Source organism: Pan troglodytes, chromosome 3, assembly GCF_028858775.2.
Source record: "Pan troglodytes isolate AG18354 chromosome 3, NHGRI_mPanTro3-v2.0_pri, whole genome shotgun sequence".
NCBI lineage: Eukaryota > Metazoa > Chordata > Mammalia > Primates > Hominidae > Pan > Pan troglodytes.
In genome coordinates, this window is record NC_072401.2 from 60,190,724 (window position 1) to 60,207,690 (window position 16,967).

General features: G+C 33.6%; 1 protein-coding gene across 3 annotated transcripts; it reads left to right on the forward strand.

The window, feature by feature from the left end:
• The first annotated feature begins 6,208 nt into the window (after positions 1 to 6,208).
• CSN2 (casein beta) lies at positions 6,209 to 16,707 on the forward strand. Of its 3 annotated transcripts, none has more exons than XM_001143844.5 (8): positions 6,209 to 6,256; positions 10,975 to 11,037; positions 11,902 to 11,928; positions 12,910 to 12,930; positions 13,026 to 13,070; positions 14,176 to 14,703; positions 15,627 to 15,668; positions 16,371 to 16,707. In XM_001143844.5, exons 2-7 carry the CDS (start codon positions 10,987 to 10,989, stop codon positions 15,630 to 15,632), a joined length of 678 nt encoding a protein of 225 aa, XP_001143844.2. In that variant the 5' UTR covers positions 6,209 to 6,256; positions 10,975 to 10,986; the 3' UTR covers positions 15,633 to 15,668; positions 16,371 to 16,707. The 3 variants fall into 3 exon arrangements, with proteins under 3 accessions (XP_001143844.2, XP_054539944.1, XP_054539945.1); XM_054683969.1 differs by having other exon boundaries at positions 13,029 to 13,070; XM_054683970.1 differs by lacking the exon at positions 13,026 to 13,070.
• The last annotated feature ends 260 nt before the right edge of the window (positions 16,708 to 16,967 follow it).

Below are 16,967 nucleotides of genomic sequence, written 5' to 3' on the forward strand. Positions count from 1 at the left end.
GGGCTTTACGCTTTCATGATACCTGCTTCATGAACGTATTCTCTAAGCTCATATTTCTTATTCCATGATTCTTGATTACCTTTATTAATTAATTTTAGTAGCCATATTTCAGAGAAGATGTCATTGATTATATTCAAATAATCTCATTGAAGGAATTAAAACACTGTATCTGTATAAGAAATGCTACACTATTTCTCTTTATATAATGATTTGTTAATTACATGTCATATTTTTCATAAATTTGAATCATTATATAAATCCACATGATTTATTTATTTTATTTTCCTTTTTTCCTTCTATATTTTGATGAAGTTTTTAAATAGTATTCCAAATATTAGAAGAAAGAGGTTTCCAGTATAAAGTCTCTGTAAATTAGAGATAAAATCTTGACCAAGTTATGGAACTTCGCAGGTCTAAAGTTTTTCCTTCTCTAAAATAACCTTGGAATGTTACATAGACAATATGTAGATCCTCTTCCAGTTATTATTCCTTGAACATTTGATGTCTTTTTATTTTACCCTTTATCCTGCCTTCATATCTGCTTGCTTTCTTCAAGGCTTTATTTACATGGCTGCAGTTATTATCTTTACGCTTCACCCACATCTCATGCTTGCGTATCTCATATTCATCACCCAATATAGAAAAGAGCATTGGGTGAACAAATTCTGTTGCTAACAAATAGTACTAGAACTCTTTGCATTGAATATATCCTGCTTCCCGTTCAGCGCTGTCTTATCAAATTTCAGTGGGTGCAATTCTTTTTTTTATTATACTTTAAGTTCTAGGGTACATGTGCACAACGTGCAGGTTTGTTACGTATGTATACATGTGCCCTGTTGGTGTGCTGCACCCATTAACTCGTCATTTACATTAGGTATATCTCCTAATGCTATTCCTCCCCCCTCCTAATTTTACCTCTGAAAATAACAATTCTCTTTTTCTTTTTTTTTGAGACAGAGTCTCGCTCTGTCGCTCAGGCTGGAGTGCAGTGGCGCGATCTCTGCTCACTGCAAGCTCCGCCTCCAGGGTTCACTCCATTCTCCTGCCTCAGCCTCCCAAGCAGCTGGGACTACAGGCGCCCGCCACCACACCTGGCTAATTTTTTGTATTTTAAGTAGAGACGGGGTTTCACCGTGTTAGCCAGGATGGTCTCGATCTCCTGACCTTGTGATCCGCCCGCCTCAGTCTCCCAAAGTGCTGGGATTACAGGCGTGAGCCACAGAGCCCAGCAGAAAATAACAATTATTAAATTGTTCATTGTGAAAGCCTGGGTTGCCCCACATGACATTTTGCTTATTTGTCATTGGGTTTTGATGCTTACTGGGCTCTTAGCACCTGGTTTTATCTTAAACCTCTGGCTTTTCAATTTTTCCTTAGGCAAGCCTCTTATTCTAGTGCTTTCCTTGATCATAGTTTTGCCCACTTTTCTTGGCTAATCAAGTCTGTAATTATACTGATTAGTGTGACTAAAAATTGATGAGCATTACAAGGATATGTTGTATTTATTGCACAATGCATAACGCATTTTTCTAAGAAAAAACAAATGATATATAGAATGGACAAGGCATGCTTGTTTTTGTATTACTTTCTTAGAAATCTTAACTTTGTTGCCTGTGGCCTTGGCAACTCAGAGCTAAACCACAAAGCCACATTGGGTAGCTAAGGCCTTTCCTATTTGGACTTAGGACGCTGGAGTAATTTCATCATTTCTTTTCCTGGCTTCCTCCTGGCTCAGTATGAACATAAAATGAATATCAGCTGAACAATTCAAATGTATAGTAGACATTGACCTGGGTTTTCTGAGAAATATGAAATATATGTGACAATCAGGAGTGTCCCCCTCATTCATAGATCTAGGATGATATTAATGCAAGGTATATTATAAAGAAAAATAGTTATGTAGGTCTATACTCAGCTTATTTAATTTAGAAGGGCATCTATTTGTGCTTAAGTCCTGAAATTATCTGTCATAGGCAGTTAATAGAAAAAATAAAAATTATAAGAATGAGTAACATCCAACACAGTCAGCCAAACACTTATGAATAGCAATCACTAAAGAGGCAAGGAAATTTGTAGACTTATTTTGTAAATGGGCACAACTCAAGTATTTTGAAGCCTACCTCAGTCTCTACTTTCGTACTTTGACCAAGACCCTGCTCTTTTCTGGGATTCAGTATTCTTTTTTGCCTCAATTTTCTGTACTTTCATAAACATTAGCAATCAATATTTACCTACTGGAAAACAAAAACAAAAACAAAAACAAAGAACGTGAGCTCAAACTTGGTCAGTTTCATTTTAATAAATGTGTACCTGTATCATTTGTTCTCTAAAAATAGCCATTCTCTAAATGTTACTGTCCATCTTAAATTCTTCAATAGATCCCTCCATCTGCAGAATAAAATTCACATTCCTAAGGAGCAAAGCATGCTTTGTCCATCGTCGTCTGATTGCTTTCTCTTTTTGTGTTCACATTTTCATCCTCTCTCTTCCTTGAACTTCATTATCCAGGTTCACTACTTGATTTAGTTCTAGTTACTTGTTTCTCATATCCAAGACTACAGTCTTTAACTATTTTTAGCTAGAATTCTCTATCCTCCTCGATTAACAGCTTTATCTGGCTTCAAGATTCTGCTCAGGACTCATGGCCTCATGGAGATTCTATTTTCCTCTCCCATGAATCAACTAAAATGAACTAAGTATTCTCCTTCTGTCAATTGCACCTTCTTACTGCTTTATTAGCATATTCCTTACATGTCGTAACAAGTAGATTTTTATATCTGTTTTCCCACGAAGGTTTTGACCTCCTTGAGGTCAAATGTATCTTTTATTTTTCATTTCATTCTGGATAATTTAGGAAATGCCTGCAAACATAGATATTTAATATGAAATACATTTTCTTCTAACAAACTTTATGTTCACCTATTTTCAGCATTCTGAATGTATGGCTATTCCTTGGATCTAGTCATCATCCAGAAATTCTCTTCTTTCTAATGCTGAAATTCCCAACTGAAAAAATCTCTGTTTTTGTACTTCTCAAAATTGGTCTCTTCTTAGGCCAGGTCTTTGCCTTTCTTGCCATCTCTAGTCATTCAAGCCCTCTTTTTAGTATGTTAGCTTAACCAATACCTGATGGTTTGCCATTTTTAACACAAACACTAATAATCCCAACCCTATCCTAACAATTCTCTTAACCTATTGATACTAAATCTCCACCATCTTGCCATACAACTACTTAGATAAAAAAAAATCTGATATATAATCTCATATAAGTCATAATTATTGCTCATGGATTTGTTATTCATTTTCATTTTCACATTAACCAAAAATTTCTGCTGTTTCAAAATTACATATATTTAAGATGTACAACATGATGTTTTGATACTTATATAGTGAAATGATTACCGTAGTCAAGCAAATTAATATGTCCATCACCTCACATAGGTTACTCTTTTTATCTTGTGGTAAGAACATCTAAAATCTACTTTCAGCAAATTTTTATTATACAATAAAATATTAATGATTATCATCCTCACACTGTACATTACATGTCTAAACTTACTCATCCTACATAACTGCAGCTTTGTTTCCTTTGACCTACATCTCCTTATCTATCTTCCACCCTGAACCCCTGATACCCATCCTTCTACTCTTTGTTTCTATATATTCAATTTTTAAAACAAGATTCCACATATAAACAACATTGTGTAATATTCGTCCTTCTGTATCTGGCTTAGTTGACTTAAAGATTCAGCTATGTATAACCATGTCCTTCAATTTCAGTTGAGAACTCCTCCTTTCACCTCACTAGAACATTAAGACCATTTAACTTCAACTTCTCTACCTTTTATCTCAAACATGTATTATATCTACTTTTCTTCTTCTTCCTTTTTGTTTTCTTAGGAAAACTGGTACATTTTTTATAGGTCTTATTCTTTTCGCCATGACTGTACAGGAACTTGTTCCATTAATTTACTCCCACTTCTTTGGTATGTTTCAACTCTTTCCTTATTGGCCTCTTTCTTGTAAGCTACAAGTCTTCCTTACCCTAAAAATACCTTCCCGTGGTTCTGATTATCCCTGTACACCTAGTCACAATCTTACAGTTCTCCTTATCTCCTCTTCTAAGTTTCTCAGAAGGGCAGTACACATATGTTACTTTTAATTCCTCACAAATTACTTACTTCTTAACCATTTGGAGTGTATCTCAATCATCTGTGTAGCATTTCACTGTTGACCTCACTTGCTTCCACTAGCAATGCAGGATATCAAGGAGAGGAAGGGGATTCTGTACTCTCTTCTTCTTGATACCGCGTTTTTTTTTTTTTCCTATTTCCTTTTGCTATACCAGCCCCTGTAAAAGAAAGGATACTTGAATTTTGTTTTGTACAATTTCTTTTCTCACTTGATACTCTTTCCCTAGAGACCTTCATTTACTCCTTTGAAGGGATAAATTACCTTTAAAAATTATACTCATGATTATTTCTTGAGTATCACATTTAATTTAAAACATCTTCTGGACACCTTCAAATTTACCACGTACAAGGTTTTACTCAGTGTTTCATTTCTAATTTCAGCCTGGTTTCATATTTTGATTTATAACATGGCTAACTTTTCAGTCACTCAGGCGTAATGTATTAATTCATTTCCCCAATTTTTCACATTTCTCATATTTTAATGAGAAGTTTGTCTTTTTATTGCCTAAGATGCCCAGGACCATTTCCCTACTTGAGATCATCATAATGTCTGTCTTAGGCTACTGCAATAACATAACATAACAACTTCCTTTACTAGGTTACCTGAGTTATTGTCATAAAGTCATGAAATCCAAGAAATTTTACAATCCATTTTTCTTTCAAATCTCTAATATATTTGCTTCCACTGAATTATGTCACAGTGCATGCCTGACATTCACAGTCATCCATGATCTGATTCTATCAAACCTCTGCAATTGTAACTTGCAATGTATGCCCTCTGAATATCCTCAAACTGGTATGTTGCTCTTTCAGTTCCTGTGTTTTCTTCAGCCAAAATATCTATCCCCATTTAATCATCTCGCAAAATTCTACTCATTCTCTAAGGCTCAACTAAAAGAGCAGTTCCTTAATGGCAAGCTCCCCTGCCACACACAGCACAGAGGCCCTACTTTTCCAATTCAGGCATAATTAAATTGTACATATTTCAACCAAATGCTACATTGATAGATAAATTTTATACAAAATTATCAGAAGGTTAAAACATGGGCTCTGGGACTCACATGTGATCAAACAGAATCACATGTAGTCAGACAGATCTGAGTCCAACTGGTATCTTTGCCATTAACAATATGGTTTTGAGCAAGTTACTCAACCTTTTGGCATCTCTGTTTTCTCAACCTAAATATGAAGAGGAGAGCTACCTCATGATGTTCTTGTGAAGATTATACAAGATAATATCTTTGCTTAGTGCTTGGCAAAGGGTTAGAACTAAGCAAAAAAACCCATCATTAATATTATCATAATTATGCTTAACCTGAAAAGAGATAATCAATATTAAAAGGTAAATAAAACTCCATGATACTTTGCAAAATTTTTATTACAGATTTACTGAGGATTTTGCCTATACCAGCCACCCAGATTCCCTCTTCAAGTTGTTCCATTACAGAGGAAAGTTTATTTATCTTGTGTACAAAATATTTGTTTTAACTAAATTATTTTTTTTTCCGAATCAAGTGGCCCTGGGAGAAACAGTTTGCCTCACATAACTAAGCTACCATCATGGACTTGTTATCTTGTCAGTTTCTTCATTTCAGCATAAAGCACTAACAACTGCTCAGGTTCACATGAAACTGTTGCCTTTGTGAAGCCCTGTGTATCTCTAGCGTTCACATACAATTTTCCCACAACTGAAATCTCAAGGCCCCACTAGGCCCTAAAGAGACCTAATTATGCCCATAATAACTTGGGGACAGGGCCAGAGTATCACTGTCCTCCAGTCATTGTCTTTTGTTATTGAATAATTGCATTTCCTGGACAGGTTTCTTTTATCAACTTGTGAATTGTTCCCTTGTTACAATGATGCCCAGAATTTCTGGGGATATGTAATAGGCAGAAATCATTTTCTAATCATGTGGACTTCTTGGAATTAAAGCTCGCTATTGATCTTATTTCAAACCACAAAATTAGCGTGTCGTTAAATATAGTATATAAACAGTCACAGAAGCTGATGGACCATCATCCATCCAGCACTACCTTCACTTCTCTTCAATCTTGGAAAAACGGTAAGAATTTTAGATACAAATTTGTTGTATCTTCTCCTAACCATGTATTTCAAAGTAGCTTGAGCTATAGAAGGAACGTAGTTACTTAAAATATAGTGTTTGAAATAAAAGTATTTAAGGTAGTACTGAGATTATTTTTAACACTTAGGCTAAAAAAGACAGAAGTGCCCAGAAGAATTTGGTAAAAAAAATTGCAATGACATATAGCCTTCACGAGTTTAAGAAAATATAATAGCTAATTTTATGCATACATACATATATATATATATATATATATATATATATATATACAGTATAAGGCTAGTTCATAGTTAATATTAAAAGGAGATTCTTTTTTTGAACTAATCTTCCAATTTGATTTAGCATATCACAGTTATAAAAAGAATTATACTTAAATTATAGTATGGGTAGATAAATAATTACTGGAAAAGCTTTGTCCAGCAGGTAGTTTACAGCAGTAGCATACTGAGTTGAGAAATGGAGGGAATGGTATGGGGGCATTTACTACTTTAAATGTTTATAAACAATGTATTTAGAAGAGTTTACTCATCAAACTTGTCTAGAGCCTCAAACTTCCCAGTTCATTATCTAGTTTGTAATATTTCAAAACAATATTAAAATGAGACAGAAATACAGAATTAAGTAAAAAAGAAACAATGTGGTTTACTTTGTAAGAAAATTCTTAATGGGGTAGAAAAGACTTGGAAACCATAAACAAAGATAATAGATGATACAAAAGAAAAAGTAGCTTAGAGTGTACCAGTCGATAATGAAGCTCTGGCTTAAAAATTAGCATATAAAAGTATACTAGTATGTAGTATATTTATAGTATAGAAATGAGTATAAAAACTAGTATAATTAGTATTAGTATATATTAGTATATTAGTATATAAAATTAGTATTGTAATTATACATTCGTATATAAAATTATTATATATATTAGTAGATTAGTAATCAAATTAGTAAAGTTTATATTACTTATAAAATATAGAAAATGCTGTGGGATCTTCCCTATGTGTAATTATATATAATAGAGTGTTATATTCTGTTTCTGAACCCTGAAATAAAAAATTTGGGAACTTATAGTGGTCTTAGGCAAAGTAAAATTAATAAAAACTTAATTAACGTTCATAAAAAATCTAGAAAAAATATTTGTTTTCTGTAATAGAATTATGTTCAACCTTCAAATATTGAAAAGAACATCTCTCAAATAAATTAGAGACTTTTTTGATGAAGTACTTTTAGTTCAAAAATTTAGTTCAAAAATTGAGTTTCAATATCTGAGAATGAAGATTTGAGTGGCGAGTAATATTGTGGCACAAACATTATTTTGAAATAAATTACAAAAAAATGTAAGAACACATAACAAGGAGACGATTTAGTATATTTTGGTCAAAAATATTAACATATATTTCACAAGAAGAGGTAGTCCCAAGCTCGGCAGTGGGCAAGAGGCCCTGACCTCTTGGCGGATCATCAAGAGAATCGTGTGTACATTTTAATAAAGAGAAGAGAAGAAGCCTAGTGTACAATCTCTAAAGTCATGTGGCATAAAGGAGAACAGACATTATTAGCTATGTGGGGAAGATGGATATAAACGGAGAAGAAACAAACTCAATAGTCCAACAAAGTCTCTGGATAGTGACACAAATAAGGAAAGTGTTAAAATGAAAACCTCAGTCTTATTGGAAATGAGGAGAAATAAACTAAAATAGTCATGGTAACCGTTTAGTGAAAAGAAAAAAGGTAAAAATAAAATGTGACTTTTTTGTACACATTTTCTTGATCAGTCTCTTCCAGTAGAACTGAGGCTCCATGAGGGAGTAATACCAGGACTGTAATATTTTGTTCATTGCTGCGGTCCTGGTCCCTAGACAGTGTCTGGCAAGAACAGATTCTAAAGAAATATTTTTAAGTTAATGAATAAATCTTTTTTTAAATTTTATTTGTCTTTTTAAATTATTATTATTATACTTTAAGTTTTAGGGTACATGTGCACAAAGTGCAGGTTTGTTACATATGTATACATGTGCCATGTTGGTGTGCTGCACCCATTAACTCGTCATTTAGCATTAGGTATATCTCCTAATGCTATCCCTCCCCACTCCCCCCACCGCACAACAGCCCCGGTGTGTGATGTTCCCCTTCCTGTGTCCGTGTGTTCCCATTGTTCAATTCCCACCTATGAGTGAGAACATGTGGTGTTTGGTTTTTTTGTCCTTGCGATAGTTTGCTGAGAATGATGGTTTCCAGCTTCATCCATGTCCCTACAAAGGACATGAACTCATCATTTTTTATGGCTGCATAGTATTCCATGGTGTCTATGTGCCACATTTTCTTAATCCAGTCTATCATTGTTGGACATTTGGGTTGGTTCCAAGTCTTTGCTATTGTGAATAGTGCCACAATTAACATACATGTGTATGTGTCTTTATAGCAGCATGATTTATAATCCTTTGGGTATATACCCAGTAACGGGATGGCTGGGTCAAATGGTATTTCTAGCTCTAGATCCCTGAGGAATCGCCACACTGACTTCCACAATGGTGGAACTAGTTTACAGTCCCACCAACTGTAAAAGTGTTCCTATTTCTCCACATCCTCTCCAGCACCTGTTGTTTCCTGACTTTTTAATGATCGCCATTCTAAGTGGTGTGAGATGGTATCTCATTGTGGTTTTGATTTGCATTTCTCTGATGGCCAGTGCTGATGAGTATTTTTTCATGTGATTTTTGGCTGTATAAATGTCTTCTTTTGAGAAGTGTTTGTTCATATCCTTTGCCCACTTTTTGATGGGGTTGTTTGTTTTTTTCTTGTAAATTTGTTTGAGTTCATTGTAGATTCTGGATATTAGCCCTTTGTCAGATGAGTAGATTGCAAAAATTTTCTCCCATTCTGTAGGTTGCCTGTTCACTCTGATGGTAGTTTCTTCTGCTGTGCAGAAGCTCTTTAGTTTAATTAGATCCCATTTGTCAATTTTGTCTTTTGTTGCCATTGCTTTTGGTCTTTTACACTTGAAGTCCTTGCCCATGCCTATGTGCTGAATGGTATTGCCTAGGTTTTCTTCTAGGGTTTTTATGGTTTTAGGTCTAACATGTAAGTCTTTAATCCACCTTGAATTAATTTTTGTATAAAGTGTAAGGAAGGGACCCAGTTTCAGCTTTCTACATATGGCTAGCCAGTTTTCCCAGCACCATTTATTAAATAGGGAATCCTTTCCCCATTGCTTGTTTTTGTCAGCTTTGTCAAAGATCAGATAGTTGTAGACATGCGGCATTATTTCTGAGGGTTCTGTCCTGTTCCATTGGTCTATATCTCTGTTTTGGTACCAGTACCATGCTGTTTTGGTTACTGTAGCCTTGTAGTATAGTTTGAAGACAGGTAGCATGATGCCTCCAGCTTTGTTCTTTTGGCTTAGGATTGACTTGGCAATGTGGCCTCTTTTTTGGTTCCATATGAACTTTAAAGTAGTTTTTTTCAATTCTGTGAAGAAAGTCACAGAATTGTGACTTTGATAGCTTGATGGGGTAGCTTGATGGGGATGGCATTGAATCTATAAATTACCTTGGGCAGTATGGCCATTTTCATGATATTGATTCTTCCTACCCATGAGCATGGAATGTTCTTCCATTTGTTTGTATCCTCTTTTATTTCATTGAGCAGTGGTTTGTAGTTCTCCTTGGAGAGGTCCTTCTCATCCCTTGTAAGTTGGATTCCTAGGGATTTTATTCTCTTTGAAGCAATTTTGAATGGGAGTTCACTCATGATTTGGCTCTCTGTTTGTCTGTTATTGGTGTATATGAATGCTTGTGATTTTTGCACATTGGTTTTGTATCCTGAGACTTTGCTGAAGTTGCTTATCAGCTTAAGGAGATTTTGGGCTGAGACGATGCGGTTTTCTAGATACACAGTCATGTCATCTGCAAACAGGGACAATTTGACTTCCTCTTTTCCTAATTGAATGCCCTTTATTTCCTTCTCCTGCCTGATTGCCCTGGCCAGAACTTCCAACACTATGTTGAATAGGAGTGGTGAGAGAGGGCATCCCTGTCTTGTGCCAGTTTTCAACGGGAATGCTTCCAGTTTTTGTCCATTCAGTATGATATTGGCTGTGGGTTTGTCATAGATAGCTCTTATTATTTTGAGATATGTCCCATCAATACCTAAATTATTGAGAGTTTTTAGCATGAAGCGTTGTTGAATTTTGTCAAAGGCCTTTTCTGCATCTATTGAGATAATCATGTGGTTTTTGTCTTTGATTTTGTTTATATGCTGGATTACGTTTATTGATTTGTGTATGTTGAACCAGCCTTGCATCCCATGGATGAAGCCCACTTGATCATGGTGGATAAGCTTTTTGATGTGATGCATAAATCTTTCCATACATATTTATAACTTCTTTATGCCTTTTGAATAATTCAATACTGTAAATGGCACTTTTTTAAAAGTGGGGATAGAGTTGTTAGCTGAAAAATCTGAATAGCTGGCAATGAAGTTTGGAATTTGAAAAATGATAATCGCAAGCCAGAATGGATTTTGACCTCCTTCATGTGATATAACTTCTATTTAGTATTTATTCTATTTATTTTCTAAATGCAGATATTTTTGTTATACATTATCTCTCTTTTTTTTTGTTTTATAAAAAGTAACCTTACCTAAATACGAAAATGTATCCAATTGACCAATCTTCCACCATTCCATTTTTTCTACATTCACAGGACTTAGTAGCCATGAAGGTCCTCATCCTCGCCTGCCTGGTGGCTCTTGCTCTTGCAAGGGAGGTATGTGCACAAGAAAAAATTCCTAAACAATCAATAAATAGTGGACTATATGCCTATTTGTAGAGTATAACATCACCAACATTTTTTACTGTATAAATAATGAAGAATTTCATGAGAATTCTCTTGGCTTCTATCAAAATCATTTATATTTACCCACTGTCTCAACAGTTTCCTATAGTGCCCCAAATGCTTCCTACACCAATGTGCTGCTAGTCACTAAAGAAAAAGCAAACAAATCAATAAGTAATAAAAAATCATAAAAATGGCAACGAAATATAATATTGCATAAATACAACTACAAAGATTCTCAAGCTAGATAAATATATCTTATTCCAGTGATAAAATGTATATATACCTTACAGCCTAGGGCACTGGGTCAAATCCTGTGTCTGTCTGTACAAAGACATCCATGGGATGAAGTACAGACACAATCATAATCATGATCATAAATATATTAATAATAATATAATAAAAATATTTAATACAAATTAAAGTGACTCTTCTTTTACCCATAAAAAACTCTCTTTAATAAATGTAAGATAAAAATATATTAATAAAGATTACTAAATATAAAAGACATTAAAGTAATTACCTTTCAAACCTCAAAAGTCATATAACAGTTTTTATTTCTCAAATTTGTGAAACAGATAGTTCTGCATAAGTGATGTAAAAATTAAGTAGGATGCATGTTTAACAATGAGTTAGCTATAGCAGTTGAATTTTTAAACATCTTTTCAGAAGGAACAATCCAATGCATCCTCTGAGGTGAGATTTTTTTTTTAGAGAAAATTTATGAACCATAAAATAGTAAAATTCTCTAATGATCTAGAAGATTTAGCTGGTTGTCAATTTTTTTTCCCACAGACCGTAGAAAGCCTTTCAAGCAGTGAGGTAAGTTAACATTCTACCCAATTTTAGAATAGTAAAATCCTGTGCTATTTTTCTATGGTGTTACATCATGGCAGTGAAGCTAACGCAGCTATGTTAATGACATATAAGTTCTAGTACATATTTCTTTTATATGTGTTTAAGGACAATAAGTATCTGGATAATACAACATTCTAGAACTTTGTAAATTGGCTTGCTACTTGAAATTGTGTTATTTTGCTTCTTTTTTTTAATGAACCATATAGTCCTGTTTTCTGCCTTGAACTCTCTTTACTCTGAACTTATTCACCTTAAGCATATATTGACGGCCTTCTATGGGTCAGACATTGACTAGGAGCTGTGGTACAAACTGAAAAGTTAGAGATGCCAGTGATAGTTAAGAGCTTGCTAAGTAGTAGGTAGGCAGACGTGCAAAAGGACACATTTTATAATTACAATAGCCACTTTAGTAAATAAGCGAGATTTAGTGTAGTCCTAAGTCTACCTGAGAGAGTCAGGTAGATATTTATTCTTACACCACTCTTCTTGGGTGTATGATCACTTGATAAGTAAATGGTACATCAACAGATTCTGTCTCTTCAGAAAGGTTATATGATCCTTAAGGGAAGTGTTTAACTCTTATGATTCATTTGAAGTGATCATAATGTATCAATTGTTATTAGAATATATTTTCAATGAGTATTTCCTTTTTTAAAAATCAGATGGGGTTTTAGAGATCATTTGTTTTCAGGGAATGAGCATGGTGGTAGAGAGAAATTAGCATCTATTAATTGCTTTTTTTTGTACCATGTCCTTCTTGACTGCATTCATCTGACTTTCTTTTACATAACAAGCTCATATAGAACAGTTTAATACATAAGCTTTAATGATTATACAAAGTTATTAATGATATTATCAAAGAATTAATGCCTTTATTTCCTGATTTATATTGCAAAGTAAGAATTGTTAAAACTAAACCTAATTTTATTTTATATTTTTCTGTAGGAATCTATTACAGAATACAAGGTAAATTTTCACATTTAAAATGTACACATTTTCAAAATTTCCTCCCTTTAATTTTTACAGATGGTAACATATCTTTATATATGATTTATCTTTAGCAGAAAGTTGAGAAGGTTAAACATGAGGACCAGCAGCAAGGAGAGGTAATTTGTTAATTATAAGTATATGTCTAAAATTATTATAAAGTATAATACATACAAAAATATTTATAATATATATGTTGATTCTAAAGAATGATAATAAAATAAATGCCATATACCCACCAACCACTGTAAAAAATTAAACATTGATAAAGTCAATATATTTTCTAGGATATGCATGCATTTTTAAACTCATAATTAATTTCTAGAATACAGACTAAATACATAATGATATTACTAATTGTATATCTGTTTTCAACAAGTACACATTGGTGGGAACATTTCCAGGTTGGGAACTATGATCCTCTTATTCTCAAGGTGGATATGGTAATGAAAAGGTGTATACGGCTAGTAAAAAAATCTATGTAAAATTTGTCCCATATTGCCTTTATTCCCATATGGACAACACAAAATCCTGTATTTCATTAAATTACATTTATGGTGATATGTTTACCCAATTATAATTTTCAATTGCTTTGTGTATCAATGAATTGTTTGGAGTCACATAAAATATTTCTAAAATCAAATTTAAACAAAAAAATTGATGTCTCTTGAAAGACTCAAGAGACTATCTTCTCCCAAGGGAAGGAATGTAAGAATTTGGCCGGTGTTAAATTACTTCCTGAGATTAGCCACAAATTAAGACTGATTTTCTTTTTCATCAAACCAAAACAAAACAAAAATAAACCTTGGAATTGTCCCTCTAAGACTTTTTAAACTGATCTCTTTTCACTGTATGAAAACAATTTGGTCTACTATTGGCACAACTGTGTTGAAAAGTAAATTCTCTCTGAAGACCAAAGTGTACAGCTACAACTATCCAGGCAATTCAGGAAAAGGTTAAAAAAAGTGTTTCTGAAATATCCAAACATTGATTTCACTTTGGCCTGTGGAGTTACCCATGAAGTGAATGGATTAAAATTTTTCAACAAACAGTTTACTCATTTTTCTTCACATGACTCAAGATAATTTCTTAACCAAAATAAGTGAAATATTTTCTCCTCTCTTTTTACTCATTTATCATTGTCTAAAAGAGAGAAATGAATTCATTATGAATGGCAATTATAGCTTAATCAAGGACTCAAAGATTCTTTTTCCTTCTTTCCAGGATGAACACCAGGATAAAATCTACCCCTCTTTCCAGCCACAGCCTCTGATCTATCCATTCGTTGAACCTATCCCCTATGGTTTTCTTCCACAAAACATTCTGCCTCTTGCTCAGCCTGCTGTGGTGCTGCCTGTCCCTCAGCCTGAAATAATGGAAGTCCCTAAAGCTAAAGACACTGTCTACACTAAGGGCAGAGTGATGCCTGTCCTTAAATCTCCAACGATGCCCTTTTTTGACCCTCAAATCCCAAAACTCACTGATCTTGAAAATCTGCATCTTCCTCTGCCTCTGCTCCAGCCCTTGATGCAGCAGGTCCCTCAGCCTATTCCTCAGACTCTTGCACTTCCCCCTCAGTCGCTGTGGTCTGTTCCTCAGCCCAAAGTCCTGCCTATCCCCCAGCAAGTGCCCTACCCTCAGAGAGCTGTGCCTGTTCAAGCCCTTCTGCTCAACCAAGAACTTCTACTTAACCCCACCCACCAGATCTACCCTGTGACTCAGCCACTTGCCCCAGTTCATAACCCCATTAGTGTAAGTCCAAATTTACTGGCTTTGCTGTTTCATTCAAGATGTGTATGTGATGGTACAATAAAAGAATAAATGTAGAGTAAATGAATTAAAAAAACAGTTTAGATAAGTGATTCTTTTATTATTATTATTATTATACTTTAAGTTTTAGGGTACATGTGCACAACATGCAGGTTAGTTACATATGTATACATGTGCCATGTTGGTGTGCTGCACCCATTAACTCGTCATTTAACATTAGGTATATCTCCTAATGCTATCCCTACCCCCTACCCCCACCCCACGACAGGTCCAGGTGTGTGATGTTCCCTTTCCTGTGTCCATGTGTTCTCATAGATAAGTGATTCTTAATGCTTACCTATACAATAGAATCACCTGGAGAACTTTTCCCCACAAATCCCAATGCCTAAGCTTACCCAGAGATTCTGATATAATTGTTCTAGTTTTTTGTGTAGAGGAAACTGAGTGTTGAGAAAAAAACTATTGCATGAATTCTGGTTTAATTAGTCAGTTGAGAATTCTGATTTAGATAAAGTAATTAAGGCTTACAAAAGCCGGAATTAAATTTAATAATATGATTGAATTTGGAAAAAAAAGCTAAAAAATGTTCTGTCATTTTCCTTGTGCACATCTATTTTACACAAGCCTTACTTCACATCTTGTTTTTGCTATAAGTATATGTGAAGGCAAAAGACTGAGATGCTTATTTCACTACTTACAACATTCTTAAGGCAAGTTTTCTTACTAACAGGTTATTTATTTATTTATTTATTTGTTTTACACAAGCCTTACTTCACATCTGGTTTTTGCTGTAAATATATATGAAGGCAAAAGACGGAGATGCTTATTTCACTACTTACAACATTCTTAAGGCAAGTTTTCTTACTAAGAGGTTATTTATTTATTTGTATTTGTTTATTTTTAAGGTCTAAGAAGATTTCAAAGTTAATTTTCCCTCCTTATTTTTGGTAAGTTTTGGGAGTTTGGAGATTAAATTGGTCATTTTTATACATGATGTCTTTTTACATTTAATTCTCCTAGAGAAGTCCAATACAGTGAAAATTTCATACATACAAGAACTTTTTTTATTAATTATCAATTTAATGGTTGACTATCATTTACTGACCTGAAACTATCTATCTTTTGCATTTCAAATGACTTTAATTTTATTTATGTACTATTGACAGATTTGACTGGCTTGCTTTCAAGGGCCTATATACTTACATTTGATTATCACTATTTTTAGGAAAGACAGAATATATACTTATTTTACTTTTATGGAAATACATTTGAGCTTTTGTCAAAAGCCTATTTGCATTTTTATTTCTAACCTAGCCTTCATAAAATGTGTATTTACTTTACTTAAAATTATCTTTTAATTCATGAGTTAAAATTACTCCAAGTGTAAAGGTTAAAAAGAGGAGATAATAGCATTGCAATTCTAAGATATAAAGCCTTTTGGGATTATGAAATACTAGACATTTCACTGAAACAATTTCAAGTTCAGTAATATTTGGTTATACACAAACTTTACATGCCTCCAAACCACAACAGAATGCATTTGCAATACAATTTCTTTTGTGAATTAGTCACACCAAAGTTAAAAGTGAAGTGTTGAATAGTTACGTGTTCTAACATAACTAATTATATATTTGCTCTCTATTCCACAGAATTGACTGAGACTGGAAATATGATGCCTTTTCCATCTTTGTATCATGTTACCCCAAATTAAGTATGTTTGAATGAGTTTATATGGAAAATATGAACTTTGTCCCTTTATTTATTTTATATATTATGTCATTCATTTAATTTGAAATCTGACTCATGAACTATTTACATTTTCCAAATTTTAATTCAACTAGTACCACAGAAGTTCAATATTCATTTGGAAATGCTACAAACATATCAAACATATGTATACAAATTGTTTCTGGAATTGTGCTTATTATTATTTCTTTAAGAATCTATTTCCTTTCCAGTCATTTCAATAAATTATCCTTAAGCATATTTCAGTTGTTCTGTCTTTTTTTCAAACCTAATCGGCCTCTTTAATGTTAACTTTGATTTATTATTGATGTTCAAAATAATCCTGGAAGAATGCTTTGAAATTGAATAGAATGTTTTGAATTGAATATTAAAAGATATCAAGAAGCGGAGGAAAAGAAAGGATGCTTTTATATCCCATTTGCTATAGAAAGTTTTGAGTTATGCCTATTTTCCCAGTGTCATTATTATAGCTATGCCTTTCACTTTCAAAATGATCCAGC